At 54.2% G+C, this 14133-nt stretch overlaps 5 protein-coding genes across 5 annotated transcripts; 2 read left to right on the top strand and 3 right to left on the bottom strand.

The window, feature by feature from the left end:
• Positions 1-994: 994 nt before the first annotated feature.
• Positions 995-3681, bottom strand: HER10_EVM0006829 (SWIRM domain-containing protein). Its single transcript, XM_035476403.1, has 3 exons — positions 3280-3681; positions 2643-3202; positions 995-2588 (listed from the first exon to the last, which is right to left on the bottom strand). Exons 1-3 carry the CDS (start codon positions 3392-3394, stop codon positions 1185-1187), a joined length of 2079 nt encoding a protein of 692 aa, XP_035326942.1. The 5' UTR covers positions 3395-3681; the 3' UTR covers positions 995-1184.
• A 214-nt stretch (positions 3682-3895) lies between these two features.
• On the top strand, positions 3896-5296 carry HER10_EVM0004387 (electron transfer flavoprotein domain-containing protein). The gene is made up of 2 exons (XM_035474035.1): positions 3896-4439; positions 4506-5296. Exons 1-2 carry the CDS (start codon positions 4146-4148, stop codon positions 5247-5249), a joined length of 1038 nt encoding a protein of 345 aa, XP_035326775.1. The 5' UTR covers positions 3896-4145; the 3' UTR covers positions 5250-5296.
• On the bottom strand, positions 5279-7444 carry HER10_EVM0008877 (uncharacterized protein). Its single transcript, XM_035478385.1, has 3 exons — positions 6716-7444; positions 6196-6654; positions 5279-6133 (listed from the first exon to the last, which is right to left on the bottom strand). Exons 1-3 carry the CDS (start codon positions 7004-7006, stop codon positions 5312-5314), a joined length of 1572 nt encoding a protein of 523 aa, XP_035327100.1. The 5' UTR covers positions 7007-7444; the 3' UTR covers positions 5279-5311.
• A 666-nt stretch (positions 7445-8110) lies between these two features.
• Positions 8111-10218, top strand: HER10_EVM0001721 (uncharacterized protein). The gene is made up of 3 exons (XM_035471460.1): positions 8111-8480; positions 8570-8765; positions 8835-10218. The coding sequence occupies exons 1-3, from the start codon at positions 8323-8325 to the stop codon at positions 10212-10214; spliced, it is 1734 nt and encodes a 577-aa protein (XP_035326554.1). The 5' UTR covers positions 8111-8322; the 3' UTR covers positions 10215-10218.
• Positions 10219-10544: 326 nt separating this feature from the next.
• Positions 10545-13978, bottom strand: HER10_EVM0008937 (DNA mismatch repair protein MutL; the record flags this gene model as incomplete). Its single annotated transcript, XM_035478442.1, has 3 exons — positions 13778-13978; positions 13631-13727; positions 10545-13558 (listed from the first exon to the last, which is right to left on the bottom strand). Exons 1-3 carry the CDS (start codon positions 13808-13810, stop codon positions 10545-10547), a joined length of 3144 nt encoding a protein of 1047 aa, XP_035327107.1. The 5' UTR covers positions 13811-13978.
• Between the last annotated feature and the right edge of the window lie 155 nt (positions 13979-14133).

Raw genomic sequence — 14133 nt, 5'->3', positions numbered from 1 at the left:
TTACCTAGGATGTTCGGTCGAATACAAATGACTACCAGTGCTCATCGCATCCCCAACACCGGGGCTTCGAATCGTGAGCCTCCAAGCTACTAGGTAGTGCTATGTTGCTCAATAGGTACCTACATTGCCATCCAGTGTCTCTGATGGGAGACATATCATGATATCAACCGCCCTATTTGTCAGTGCGGAATACACCTCCAATTCAATTCTATTCCACTGGCTGAGGACGAAGACTGGTCCGGTGCATATCATATATTACCGGACAGGAGGGGAGCCCCAGATGATACCGGACTGGACCATCGGAGGATCGAGCTGATCAAGGTCCCCTTCCGTTTACCCGGATAGCTTGGCATCTCGACAGCTACCTGAGGCGGGACAGTCGGACAATAGAATGCATCGAGAAAGGGTGCTCCCAAACCTTGGCGAAGAGGCGCTTTCTCTCTGCTTTTACCTTTTTACTTCACCGGCCGGTTCATGAAGCACGGCCCCACAGCCCGGACGCATGCCACGCCAGCCTAGGTCACGGCCACGGTCAGGGTCACGCGGCACTTCATCTCACAGATTGTGGTTGACCTCAGCATCCTTCAGCACCACTACCGCGCCGTACGCGCATTAGCGAAGCGGCTTGCTCAACGGCCACAAAGTAGATGACCTTTACTTGAGCTTACCCATGCAGCTGGATCTGACAACCTTATGCACCGTGATTCTTCGCAAACATGTGAGACCCATAGCACATCCATTAAACTACCAGCACTGCTTCACCATGAGATCAATACCAGGTACGGTACACAACAACACATTGGCATGTGTCAGCGCCCTTTGCCCATGATGTGAGCTCGTAACTCATTTGGCAACCACACTGCCGTCCTCAGAATTTCCTCGAGGTCTACACATCACACGGTGTTGGCAAGATGGAAAGCAGGCAGAAAACCGGTAGTGCAAGTATCTAATACAATTGCGTAAACGACAAGAAGTCGCCCAGCCATAGGAATCCCTCCGACGCCTAAAATCATCCAGACTATTTCAATTCACCACAATTATTTGTGCCGTTCCTGTTCATCACCAAACCAAACCCCTTGCAAAATACAGGGACCCCGTTCTCCGCCCACACGCAGAGCAATATCTGTCCCAATGGATCTCATAAATGTCTTCCTCAAGGAAGAGACACCGTGCCATGAGCCGCATCAAGCTTCAAAGCTCTTAATCTGCCCTCCACTACTCAGAGGCTGCACAGCGCCTGCTCCAGGCGCCGCCTGGAAGGTGAGGTTGGCTCCGTCAGACATCGCATCCTGGGCTTGCTTAAGGCCTTGATCACCACCCGTCTCGACTGCCGCCTTGAGTCCATCCTGCACCTCGCGGACGCGACGCTTGAACGCGAGGCGATCCAAGAACAATTGTTGCCGTCCTCTCTCGAGCTCTCTTCTCTCTGCCTGCAAGATGGCCTCCATCTCGTTGAAGTATTTCAACTTCAACTCCAACTTCTGCAGAGTGAGGTTGGCCGCAGCGGACACTAGTCTTGTCATCTCACGTTCCTCGTGGGACACCAGGCCAGCGGCCCGGGCGCCCATGGTGGCCATAGGAATGGTGGCCAGCGTCGTCGTCGTCGTAGTAGTCGTCGTAGTGACGTCTTGGCGGATATCAATCTCCATTGAGTCGCCGTCCTTGTCCTTGCCCTTGCCGTTGGTCACAGCTTGCTCCTCTGAGTTGCCACCCTCAAGTCGCTTGCGAAGCTTACGCGTGAGCTCTTCGGCAGACTTGTTCGCCGCAGCCGCCGTACTGGCAGGGTCGGCGAGGCCGGCAAGGAAGCCGACGACGGACATGACCGGGTTATCAGCCTGGCTGAAAGGCAAATGGCCGCCCTGCTGTCCGAGCATTGCAAGGCCGGTTGGTGCATTCACGGCAAGGTCCGAGTCCGCATACTTGCCCTCAATGTCCAAGGACAAGAATTGCAAGACGCACTCTTCGCGTGTTCGCGTACCCACGTGATCCGCAATTTCATTCCAGTCGTCGTCCATCCTCTCGATGCCCTCAAGCAACCGAAGGATTTCGGCATCGCTCCACGGTGCGTCTCTGTCAAGGACGGTCGTGTATGTAGGGTTTTCCATGCGGGTGAATTGAGCGCTTGTCTGGTTGCCTGGAAGGTGACCCTCGAGGAAGCAGCTTGGGCAAACGTCGTACTTGGTCTTGGAATTCGGGTCGGCCTGAGAGCTGTGGTAGTATAGCCTAGTGCAGTCGATACCGCAAGTGTGACAGTTGACCTTGACAATGGGTGTCTTGGTAGCGTCTTCGATACCCGAAACACCGTTCGTCACTGGCGTTTCGCCATTGGTCTTCGGTTCGCTCTTGTTGAGTTTTGTACCCTTAGCGCTTGCTTCGTAGATGTTGCGGCTGACTTCTAAGTTGAGCTCGCTCTTAGCGACCGGCGTTGCCGCAGCCTTCTTTTCTGTATCGGCACTGGGCTTGCCAGCAGAGACGACGGCGTCGGCAGACGGCTGCCACGGCTGTAGACCACGTGGGGTGTCGCAAATGATCTTGAAGTGACCAGTGAAGGGGGGGCCGACATGTGAGGGCCGTTGCTCTGCATCAACCTACATCGCTTCAGTCAGTTCATGTATAAGACAGCGCATCGGTTTTGATCCTACCTGGTAGTTAATCAAACCCCACTGCTCGAGAAATGAGTGGACGCGCATGATAGCGCAAACGTCTCCAGCTAAGTTTCGTCTGCAGGCTGTGACGGTAAGGTATTCCACGGGATTCAACCTGTAGGTGTTGATCATGAAATCACGGTAGTCCTTGTAGACAGCTGGTGTTTTACTGCGGTTGCGACTGTTGAAGAACTCGGACATGGCCTTGCGCTCAATGTCGTTGATCGTGTTCATGTCGAACCAGGTACTGTAGCTCGGGAGAACGATGGCGTGCGTTTGCGAGATAAGATGTTCTCGGGCCGCGTTTTCGAGTGTCTCCTTGGTCTTGGAGTCTTGCCCCTCCGCATCGTTTCCAGCTGCAGCATCATCGCCGCCCTTTGCTGCTTGGCCATCCTTTGTTTCGTCGCGGGCACCGCCCATTTCCTCGTCCTGCGTAGCCTCGGGCGCGGGGCCATCGGGGGCGTCGAGGGGATTATCGGACGTGACGCCTGGTGCGGGTGTCGCGCTGTCCTGCTTGATGCTAGGCTCAGCGACCGGGCCTTCGGTCATCTGGACATCTAGAAATATAGTCTTGTTAGATGCCGTCAATTGTACCAATGAAAGCAATGCTAATAGGGTCGCCAATGACACGCACCTTCAGCTCCATCTCCCGGGGTAGGCGCGGCAGGTTGCAAAGGTGGTTGCGAAAGAATAGGATTGCTGCCAGGAGAGGCGGCGTTGGGAATTCCGTAGTTGGGTTGGTCCTCCATGATGACTTGTGATTGAATGGATCTTAGGAGGCAGGCACCCAAACTCTTGTCGAGGCGCGCGGAAGCTCAAGGGCGCGACGCGCAAAATGGAATACGAATTGCACGGATAGGATGCCCTATGACATGCGACTGGTGGAATTGATTGATTGATGATGCAGCCTGTGGGTGTGCCCCTCCAAAAGCGCGTGGTTCTTGATGGGAGATGAAGAGGTGTGGTCGTTATGGAGTCGCGTCTGGATCTGGAGAAATTTTGGCGCGAAGATACCAGGGGAACTGCTCTGTCCTTGGGCTTCTCCAAGTGTACCTTTCCCCTGCGCAATCCCTCCCCCGTTGGAAGCTGAAGCGCGACGCCAGGTCCATCTGATCACGTGGTCGTAGAGTGTCACGTGTCGGACTAGCATCGTTAATCATGACTAATCTTCTGGTGCACGTCCCTTGTTCAATGTCCTGAGTCCTGAGAAGCTTGGTGAGGCCGAGAGCTCGGAGCATAAAGCCGACTGGGTTGCTGCGGCTAATCTCACCCCCGGCCCAAGCCAGAGCGTCTCTACCTCTGATGACGGCACTTTGACAGCTGAGAAAGGCTTCATGCGAACTCGGCCTAGTAACCTCGGGCCGTGTCCAACCGTTCCTCTTCAACTTGAGATCCTACACATCAACACCCAAGCCCTCGCTCACTGTGAGCTTCGCCAATTGTTCCTCTAAACGAGCCCAGTAAAGTCGGTACTTTTCGCATTCGCCGTAGCCGCACACAATGCTGTTCCTTGCTCGAAGAGCCGCTGGCAGCGGGGCTGTCGCAGCGTCCAGGGGACTCTCGGGGTTCCGATTTGTATCGAGAAGAAGTCTGCTGTCAACCCTCGCCATTCTGGAGCAGAGAGAAGGTCAATTGAACCATGGCTCACTGAGCGCCATCACAGCAGCAAAGAAGCTGGGAGGATCCATCCACGGCTTTGTAGCAGGAAGCAATATCAAGGGTGTCGCCGATGAGGCGGCAAAGGTTGAAGGTGTTGAGAAGGTCATTGCAGTCGACAATGCCGCGTATGACAAGGTAGGGCATTATTAGAGAATGTCGACAAATCGTAAGGTTCCGGAGCTGACATTTTCGTACTTGCAGGGTCTCCCCGAGAACTTCGCACCGCTGTTGGTCGAGAACATCAAGAAGGGCGGCTACACCCACATCATCGCTGGACACACTGCCTTTGGAAAGAACTTGATGCCCCGCGTTGCCGCCATGCTGGACTCGCAGCAAATCTCCGACATTACTTCGATCGAGGGTGAAAACACCTTCGTCCGCCCAATCTACGCCGGCAATGCCATCGCGACAGTAGAATCATCCGACGAGATCAAGGTTATAACCATCCGAGGCACGGCCTTCCCCGCGGCCGAAGTTGCCAGCGGCTCAGCTGCGGTGGAGGATGGCGTTGATCCCAAGTCTGACTCTGCTACTGAGTGGGTGTCAGAGGATCTTGCCAAGTCAGACAGACCAGACCTTGCTACCGCTGGAAGGGTTGTCTCTGGCGGCAGAGGCCTCAAGTCCAAGGAGGAGTTTGACAAGGTCATGCTGCCCCTGGCCGATTCTCTTGGTGCTGCTGTTGGCGCCTCCAGAGCCGCTGTTGATAGCGGGTACGCTGATAACAGCTTGCAAGTTGGACAGACTGGCAAGGTCGTTGCACCTCAGTTGTACCTGGCTGTTGGCATTTCGGGTGCCATCCAGCACTTGGCTGGTATGAAGGACAGCAAGGTCATTGCCGCCATAAATAAGGATGCCGATGCCCCTATTTTCCAAATCGCGGACGTTGGGCTCGTGGGAGATTTATTCGACAAGGTGCCAGAACTGACTGAGAAGATCAAGCAGTAAATAGCAATGTTTCTATAGTTTACAAAGAGGGGTATTTCTACATTGGACTAGAGTGCCGTATTCTATGACAGGACCTCAAGCATAGCCTTGGTGGACGTGAATTTCTCCCGCTCCTTGCCCGCGGCCTGACCCTTTTCCTTCTCTACGCCATCAATTCTTTGCCAGTCTTCCCAGCTTGTTCTCCTATGAGCTGAGTCACCGATTTCTTTGCGGACTCCATCCCATCCTGCCGCGGGCTTCTCCTTGCCCGCAGACAGGAATTGCAAACCAGACAGCCAATCTTGAATGATAGAATCGCCCGTCTCAAAGGCGTCCTGCATAGTCGAGGCAATGACGCCAGTCGGTCCTCGTTTAACCCAACCGGCACAATAGACACCGGGGGTTACACCTGACTGTGTCGCTTCAGACGCTTCTTTCTGATCTACTGCAGCAACTCTGCCGCGTCCATCGTTCATCACGACACCTCGGCGGTCATCAAATGCTACACCGGCCTCTTTGAAACCGGGCAAGGGAATGGACTTATAGCCAATGGAACGAAAGACCAAGTTCGAAGGCACCGTGACAGTTTCTCCGGTAAGCCGAGCTTGAGCACCGGGATCAAACTTGTGAGACAGTTCCGTCCTCTCGAACACGGTACTCCCAACATCGGTAGGAGAATTTTGGTTGGCTGAAAACTCAACGGGATTCAAGCAGAAGTCGAGTGACCACGATTTCTCGACATCGTCTGGACGAGACACGGAGCCCTTGGCGACCACTTCCATTAAGCGCTTTGCTGCTCTTGGAAGTGACTTGATGTCTGGGGGTATGAGCGTGCTGTCCACCGGATGAAAGCCAACACTTTGAATCTTCATCAACTCCCTTACTTCCTTAATTGTGAACGCGGCCTAGGTGGGAGGATCAACTCGTCTGCTCTCTCTGGACACAAGAAGTTGAGCGGTTTACCCACCTGCATTGGACCTCGTCTTCCAACGACATGAACTCTCTTAACACGAGAGGTTGCAAGCTGGGCAAGGGCCTCTTCTGTGATATCTGTCCGCCGCAGGGCATCGATATCCTCCAGGAGCATTCTAGCAACGTCCAGGGCTACGTTGCCCTGACCAATTACGACAGCCTCATCTCCTTTCGTGAGATCGGGTGACAAATCGGCATACTCGGGGAGCCCATTATACCAGCCCACAAACTGGCGAGCCGAGTAGACGCCTTGGAGATTGGATTCTCCAGGGATGCCGAGGGTTCTATCCTTTGCGGCTCCATATGCGAGTAACACTGCATCATAATTTCGCAACAAGGTGGGAAAGGGCACATTGCAGCTGTCGGGATGACGGCCGACGTCGCCTATGGTCACGTTACCCATGAAGTTAAACTTAGGCGAGGCCGCAACTTCTGTGAATTTGTCCTGACAGTTCTGGGGGTTGTGTAAGCAGCATGCACCGGTGAGGAAGTCAACGAGACGGGAGATATCGAACCTTGACTTCGGGATGATCTGGGGCAACGCCGAAGCGGACGAGGCCAAACGGTACCGGCAGCGACTCATACATGTCCACCGTAGTCTCTGGGAGTTGGGACATCACGCGGTAGGCAGAGTAGAAGCCTGCTGGACCGGAGCCAACGACGGCCAGTCGGAATGGGGCGTTCGGTTGGCGGACTTGTCTCGCGACGGTACTCGACGGGCGCGACCCGGAAGCGCCGCTGCCCACTTCCATCCGAAAACGGCGGCAGGCTGGACGCAGCCTGGCCCGGCATCGGGATAGAATCATGGGACCGGTGGAGGGTAGCGCGGAGTAGACTTTGGTCTGTTCTGATAGTCAAGGAACTTGACTTGTCCGGGGTGAAACTGGATACTGCGTGTTCAGACAATAATAACTCGAGATAGCCTGGTCAGTGAAATGGGAAGCTACCGCCAAAGCTGGTTAATGCAGCCCGAGTATAGGGCACCGAGTGAGTCAAGTCAAAGAAGGCGTCGGGGTGGAAGCTTTCGGATTTAAATCGAGAATCCACAATCCGGAGCCGGGCCTAGTTGCGGTACCGATGTAAAGCATGGACACGGCGTCCTCGGCCTATGGCTTATAAAGCCACTCACTGCCTTACCTTGGTTGCTTGCACTGGGCTGTGCCTGAAAATTCGATAGCAGAGTACGTGAATGCCTTTGCCGCGGGTGAAGAAAAGCAGGCCTGCAATTAAATTATCGATGTCGTGATCAACGCAGCTGTGATACCTTGCTGTGAGGTAGTTTCTCTTGAACTACGGATTACAGCTGCCTGTGAAAGTGCCCTGTTGCTTGTGATCGAGGACTGGTCCAAGCTTTATACGTCATTTCGACACTCTCAAAAGTTGGTGGGGGGTTCGGGGCCAAGTGGATAGTATCTAGTGTACTGAGTAGGCACGCTACCCATGATCCATGATCCAGATATCTGGAGGTGAGAGGTCAATGATCGTCGGGCCAGGAAGAGGTGCGAACAGACAAGGTAGGCAACTTTGGATGACGGCTTTCTGGCGCGACAGGCTTCAAGCGAATATTCCCTGGACATGGGGTGACAAGGGTAATTGAGCTTGCTGAGGTGCAGCTCCCCGAGACATGCTGCGTTAGTACTCCGTAAGGTACTGCAGGAACGAGAAGTTGCCATAGCAACCGCCACGCGCCAGCTGCAACACTAGACTCAAGATGTACCCAATGTCAACCAACCGATCCGGGAAGGCTGGAAAACAACTGGGCCTTTGAGCGATGCGGCTTCAATCTTGTCAAGGCCGGGCAAACGCAGGACTTGCCTGTACCTTTGCGCATCTCACCTTGGGTTTGGCCTTTCTGATTCTGGTCCCTGTCTTGCTCTTAACCATCCTTCCTCGCCATCCACCTCACCACCCATTCCCCCACCCCCCACCTCTTTCATTCATTCACATGTCCGTGGTAAGTGAGAGGAAAGCGAGACCTTAGACACCTCAACCCAACCACCGGATACCCTTCAAGTTGGCGGCATTCCAGCCGTCTGACCTCTGTTAAAGTCCTGTCCCGCGCATTCCTCTCTTTCTTTTCTCGGAGGACAAGCAAGGACAAGACCAACGCCGTGTCGCGACCATGGCTCACCAACCGTACCTCTACAATGTCGTCAGCAACAATTCCCGTTTCCCAGAGCCAAAGTTCGACCCAAAGGCAGTGACCCGCGCAAGCTGGGAGCCGCAGCCGCGCAAACCCAAGCCTGACGGCCCTTTGGTAACCTTCAACCGTCATCCCGAGTAAGTTCGCTTGGTCTAGGATTTACAGCGAGGACTGTCTTTGTCATGAGGAGTGGGAAAGTTGATACTGATCGCCTATTCTGTTGTAGTGCTCATCTGGTCCTCAACCATCGATCCAACAACTATGTTGCCCTCGGCCCTAGAACGAAGAGCTGGATCAAGGCGATGCGCATCGTCCAGCTGTGCTTGAGGGTCCTAGAATTGATCGGGGCTGCAGGACTACTTGCCCTGCTCATCCTGCTAGACAATATCGAGACTTTGGCTGGCTGGGTCATGCGTATTACGGTTTGTCCACTGCCCAGACTGCCTGCTCCAGGGTTCGGAGTAAACAAAAACTGACTGACCTTCTGCCAGCCGGGTGTCGCCATGGTGCACTGCCTCTACGGCATCTACCATCTCCAGCGGCCTGCTGGAGGCCGCAGCCCTGCCTCGTCTACTGCCTACCAACTTTTCGCCAGCATCTCTGATCTTGGCGTTATGCCTCTTTACGCCTACGGTGCTCTTACCGTCAACAACAGCGGCGGCACCTGGAAGACGCGCCTTTCCGACCAAAGTCTACTGGACTATTTCCTTCCAGCCGTCTTCTATACCTTCATCGGTGCAGGGGGTTTGCACTTGATCTCTCTCGGCATCTCAATATGGCTTGGTGTCATGTTCCGCAAGATTACCGAACTGCCCCCCGACATGAACCCTCTAGAAGACAACCTCACCTCCCGAGCCAAACACAAGAGAAATAAGTCCAGTGTTGCAACCTCCATGAGCGGCGACAGCGACAAGAGACTGTCCACACCTCTCGAGGACCGTCGTCGATCAGGTGCTCCGTATGAGGATGTATCTCGACCACCCAGCATCCCCTTTCAACGAACCCGCGCCGGCTCCGACGTTTCCAGTTTCAACCGTAATTCCTTTGTTGATCTTCCCAGTCGGCAGTACCAGGTTTCTCCAGGAAATCTACAAAACCAGACAGCAGGCGTCAGCGAGTACGCTCGTACGTCCGGGCCTAGGTCCTCATACCGCGGGTCTTACACCGAGGTGCCGCTCCATGAGACCAACATTGCAGGATCCCGAACTTCTCTCTCCTCTGCAGTCCCAGCCCCTGGAGGCAAATTCACCGAGACATGGTTTGCGACAGACTCCATGATTTCTCGCACTCAGAAGCGAAATCGCGCCATGGACCAAGCCACGACGGCTGCGAAGACGCAGCGGCAAGGAACGAGGAACAGCACTTACGAAGCTCTGTCTCAAGGATACAACGTCGCAGATTCCGATTCAGAGCACGACGAGAACGACCTTGCTGGCAGTGACTTTGAGAATGATATCGGCAAGAGCCCGCACCCGAACCCATTGAAGTCCCATCCGACGCCGCCCAAGACCAAGGCTCCGTACTACTCGCTCAAGGATACGGCACTGTCGGACGTAGACCTCAACTCTCGTAGGGTCAGCGGTACCAACGACATTGCGGATCAGAGACCTTCATCGCTCGTCCCTCAACCCTGGCCGCGCAACCGCGACAGCTCCATCCAACCCGAGGCTGACTTTTACTCCAAGCCGTACGGTGAGCTGAAGTCGGCGACTCCTCCAGTCATGATCGGCGGTAACCGTCAAGTCTCATCCGGCAACGACTTCAAAGACAACAAGTACTCGTCAGCTTATGGAAGGCGTAACGTTAGTGGCAAGGTCGCTGAAGAAGGTCTCGCAGGGTCGAAGGGCGTTCACTATGGCGTGGCGCGGTGATGAGGTTTTCGTAAGCAGCGAATGAATACTTGTTTTGGGAGTTTGATACGAGAACACGGGTTGATTTTCACGACGTCCGGTCGAACAAGACTAGGAAGTGTATGGGCAGCTTCATTGAATGTAAAGTAAAGTAACGAGAGAAGGCAACTACGCCGTGATACCAATACAAATAACAAACGTCATTTTTGGCATGTAAACTAATCAATGGCCCCTTTTCACGGATATGTCTTGAGAAATAACGAACACCGTGAATGATGACACAGCAGAGCTAACCAGTATGTTACCAAGATCGACTTTTGACTTGTGCGTACCACGACATGACATCCAACGTCATGCTCGGGCATACTTGGCCCAGTTGACCCGAGGTTCGGTTTCCTTCCATCCCATGTCGTCCCAGGAACCCAGTCCGGTGAGATGCCTCATCGTCGGCCGTCCATGTGGACAATTCCATGGCTTATCCAACTCGCCCATGTGACGAACCAGCTTCTCCATCTGTCGTTGCGCCAGAGCCTTGCCAATCATGACGCTGCTGCGGCATGCCCTCATTGCGAACATGGACCGCACCTTGGACGGCCGAGGGGCACTGCTGACTTCGGTGAGGTGGTGGTCGCTGAGCATAGAAATGAGCTCCTCGAGGTCAGACAATGTGAATGTCGTCTCGCGGCTGAGCGGTAGCGCGAGGAGCTTGCACCTCGCCCCCACGGGTTGGTCACCCGAGCTGTCCACGCTGACCTTGAAGCCGTTGACGTCCAGGGCCGCGACGTTTTCCATGACGATCTCTTCCTCCAGCGCTGTCAGTTCCAGCTGCTTCGGGTGTACCAATCTCTGAGACTGGACCACCGTTGTGGACTGCAATCTCTCAAAGTTGTACTTTTCGTCCGACGCATGTTGGTCAATGATGAAGAGCTCGTCGTCCCCGACTGCGTCACCGTCTCGGTCCCGAGCCGCGTGCCGAACTGCGATAATGAAGCCGAGATTGAACTGACCGACAATGGTCATCTTTGCGAAATCCGACTTTGATATGATCAAGGACAGGGCTGCTTCGGCATCCTGGGCCTCGAGATCCTCGATACCGGAGGTCTTGGACTGTCGGCTTAGGTTTTGGGTGGTGCGCCGTAGCTCTGCCTGCCAAGATTCGATGCGAGACTGGAGATCGTTGGTGTCAATCTTGACATTTTGCCTCTGCTGTAGAGTTGCGTCCTTTCGCCTGCCTCCCCCTTTGAGGGCGTTCGACCGGGCATCTGCGAGCATAGTCTGCGCCGCTGCTTCATCCTTCAGAATGTCGTCGTTCGTTGTGACCGGCACTAGGGTCTTAATACGGCTCGATACCTTCGCATGGGGCCTATGTGTTGGACTTGACAACGCATCGGCCCTATCGGAAGCAGACTCAAATTCATCATCCTGGCTGACCATGGTCTCATCCGCAGGTGCCCTCTCCGCTGAGCTGCCATCGCTTTCCCCACCATCACCTGTCTCTGCGCCAGCATCTTCGCTGGGGTTTTGTGGCAGATCTGTGCTCGCCCTGCTGACCCCTTTCTGCCTCGCTGCATTACTCGCAGAGAACATCTGGGTTAGCCTTGAGCCAAAGGAGGATTTCGCCGTGGTTGAGCTCAATGGTGGATGAGCAGCCTTTGACGTCGGCGAGGAGGTCGGCTCGTGTCTTATTCTCTTCGAAGCCGGCTCTACGGAGCTGATGATCGTACTCTCTCCAATAGACACGGTTGCAACTTCTAGGGCTGACCGCTTAGGTAGCCGTGGAGTAGATGAAGCCATGAGAGGGTCAACTCTTGGTGTTCTAATAGGTGTCATAGCAGGAATCTGGGCTTGTCTACTTTCGGTGCCATCGATAGAAGACTGCGAGACACTCTCCTCCGAAACATCAGCTTTGTGGTCTTTATGGGCGTCTGAAAGCCGGGCATTGAAGTCGAGAACCTGTCGCGGCGTGTTGAAAGAAGTGCTTTCGGCAGCCTCCGCCGCCACCTCGTTCTCTGATTCGGACACACCAGGGTCGTATTCAGTAGCCGGAGCCTTCTCGCCACTATCTCCAGCGACAGGCTCTTCGGATTCTATATCCATTCCTCGTTGCAAAGCACGACTGTCAGCCGCTCGTCCAACCCACCGGCTCATCAAGCTCTGGGACTGTAGTTCTGCTGTTGTGAGCTTTTGGGGTTTCCTCTGACGAGGTTTGCGTGGTTGCTTAGTGCGTGATTGAGATTGTTCATCATCATCTTCGGAGCTAACGTCATCTTCGTCACTTGGACTTGTCTGCTTCGCCGGGGCGGCTGGTGCTTGGTTCGAAGGTTCATCATCATCCTCGGAGCCGTCGCTCTGGAGAACAGGGGCCGCCCTGGCTGACTGTGTTATCTGTGTTGACTGCTGCGCGGACGGAATGGAGTAATCTTGGGATTCGAAAAGGGACGACAAGGCCTCCTTCATATTCTCCAACATGCGATTCTGATCATGCAGCATGATCGTGCGCTTATCCGGGCTGACGTTGACATCATATAAGTGCGTATCAAGCTGGATGTCAGCCAGTATGAAGGGCGACTGGGAGGCATTGTAAGCCCTGTAAACCTCATTGAAGACCTTGGCGAACTGAGGAAGGCCGCATGGTCTGCCATTGACGAAGAACATTTGTCGATCAGGGGTCTGACGGCCCTCTCCGTGGGCTGGACGACTCACGTAACCCTGGACTTGGACCTTTGTGGAAGTTTTCTCGTCTTGATTAGTGGATTTCAAGCCCGGCCTAGCGGTGGGCTCAAACTGGAGGGAGAGATCGAGTTTCACCAGAACCGTCATCGTCTTGGCGCCGAAGATGTTGACCAGATTCTCTCGCGTGGTGGGATTGCCCTTTGTAGAGAAGAGGATTATTCGTTTTCCCTTGGTAGGTTGCTGGGAAACGGAAAACTTGACGCCAGTCTGGATACAAGCATACTGGTTCAGCAATGCGATGACCTTATTCCATTCTCTCTTGACGTTGCGTTGAAGCTCGCGGCGGCGTACAGGAAGGTTGTGAAACAGGTTCCCGACGATGACGTTGGTGCCCTTCTGGGCGGCGACCACATGAGTTTCCTTGAGCTTCCCCGATGATTCGAAATCGAGTCTTGTGCCTTTGGGAACATCTTGTGCCATGCAGGTGACAATGCTGAATTGAGACAAGGCACATAACGATGACAAGGCTTCGCCGCGAAAACCGAAGGTCTTGAGAGTAGCCAGATCGGAGTAGGTTGCAAGCTTCGAAGTGTAGTGCTTCAAGGCAATTGACTCGTAGTTGTCGGATGAGATTCCATCGCCATTATCCTGGACCTCTATGGAGTCCAGTCCCTGGTTCTTGAAGCGTACATCTGGGTGCAGATGTCAGCAATCGAGTCTATCCACAAATCACATGGCAGAGATGATTGTCCGGATTTGCGTACCTATGCTTGTAGCATCGGCATCAATGCTGTTTTCCACAAGCTCCTTGACGACAGAGCACAGATCAACAATGACTTGACCAGATTGAATCTGGTGAATCTGCGATGCTGTCAGTACAGGACGTGGACGACGGTTTGCGGGGAGTTCACTGTGCGGCCCTCGATGGGCTTGATTGTGGCCATGATTCCTCGATCAACTGTGATTCGATGCGTAATCCGATTTTTCCTAAAGCCGTATCTCCTGCTTGTTCTTACATGACGTCTTGACAAGATGTTTAGTCGTCGCTTGGTGTATGCGCAACGCCATTTCTACATTACATCCATCGGCAGCTGTCGTGAAGTGCTGGGGTGCCTACGAATTGGAAGGGTGGACGCGTTGACCGTGCCCAGACGCGTAAAGTGGACGCATACCCACCACAGGTACCTTCAGTCGGTAGTGTCGTAATTAGGTAGGTAAGGTAGGTAGGCACTTTACCTCAGCAGGCTGTTGGCGCATGGCGACCCGA

The sequence above is a fragment of the Colletotrichum scovillei genome, assembly GCF_011075155.1.
Source record: "Colletotrichum scovillei strain TJNH1 chromosome Unknown Contig00011, whole genome shotgun sequence".
In the NCBI taxonomy this organism is placed as follows: Eukaryota; Fungi; Ascomycota; class Sordariomycetes; order Glomerellales; family Glomerellaceae; genus Colletotrichum; species Colletotrichum scovillei.
This window is presented reverse-complemented; position numbering and strand designations above follow the sequence as displayed.

Excerpts from the sequence above, each read along its gene's own strand:
- HER10_EVM0006829 (XM_035476403.1), bottom strand. The coding sequence starts at position 3,394 with ATGGAGGACCAACCCAACTACGGAATTCCCAACGCCGCCTCTCCTGGC. Across the intron at positions 3,203-3,279 it reads CCCGGGAGATGGAGCTGAAG|ATGTCCAGATGACCGAAGGC; the intron begins GTGCGTGTCATT and ends CTATATTTCTAG. Across the intron at positions 2,589-2,642 it reads GGGGTTTGATTAACTACCAG|GTTGATGCAGAGCAACGGCC; the intron begins GTAGGATCAAAA and ends GAAGCGATGTAG.
- HER10_EVM0004387 (XM_035474035.1), top strand. The coding sequence starts at position 4,146 with ATGCTGTTCCTTGCTCGAAGAGCCGCTGGCAGCGGGGCTGTCGCAGCG. Across the intron at positions 4,440-4,505 it reads ACAATGCCGCGTATGACAAG|GGTCTCCCCGAGAACTTCGC; the intron begins GTAGGGCATTAT and ends TCGTACTTGCAG.
- HER10_EVM0008877 (XM_035478385.1), bottom strand. The coding sequence starts at position 7,006 with ATGATTCTATCCCGATGCCGGGCCAGGCTGCGTCCAGCCTGCCGCCGT. Across the intron at positions 6,655-6,715 it reads CAGATCATCCCGAAGTCAAG|AACTGTCAGGACAAATTCAC; the intron begins GTTCGATATCTC and ends CACAACCCCCAG. Across the intron at positions 6,134-6,195 it reads GAAGACGAGGTCCAATGCAG|GCCGCGTTCACAATTAAGGA; the intron begins GTGGGTAAACCG and ends CCTCCCACCTAG.
- HER10_EVM0001721 (XM_035471460.1), top strand. The coding sequence starts at position 8,323 with ATGGCTCACCAACCGTACCTCTACAATGTCGTCAGCAACAATTCCCGT. Across the intron at positions 8,481-8,569 it reads ACCTTCAACCGTCATCCCGA|TGCTCATCTGGTCCTCAACC; the intron begins GTAAGTTCGCTT and ends ATTCTGTTGTAG. Across the intron at positions 8,766-8,834 it reads GCTGGGTCATGCGTATTACG|CCGGGTGTCGCCATGGTGCA; the intron begins GTTTGTCCACTG and ends ACCTTCTGCCAG.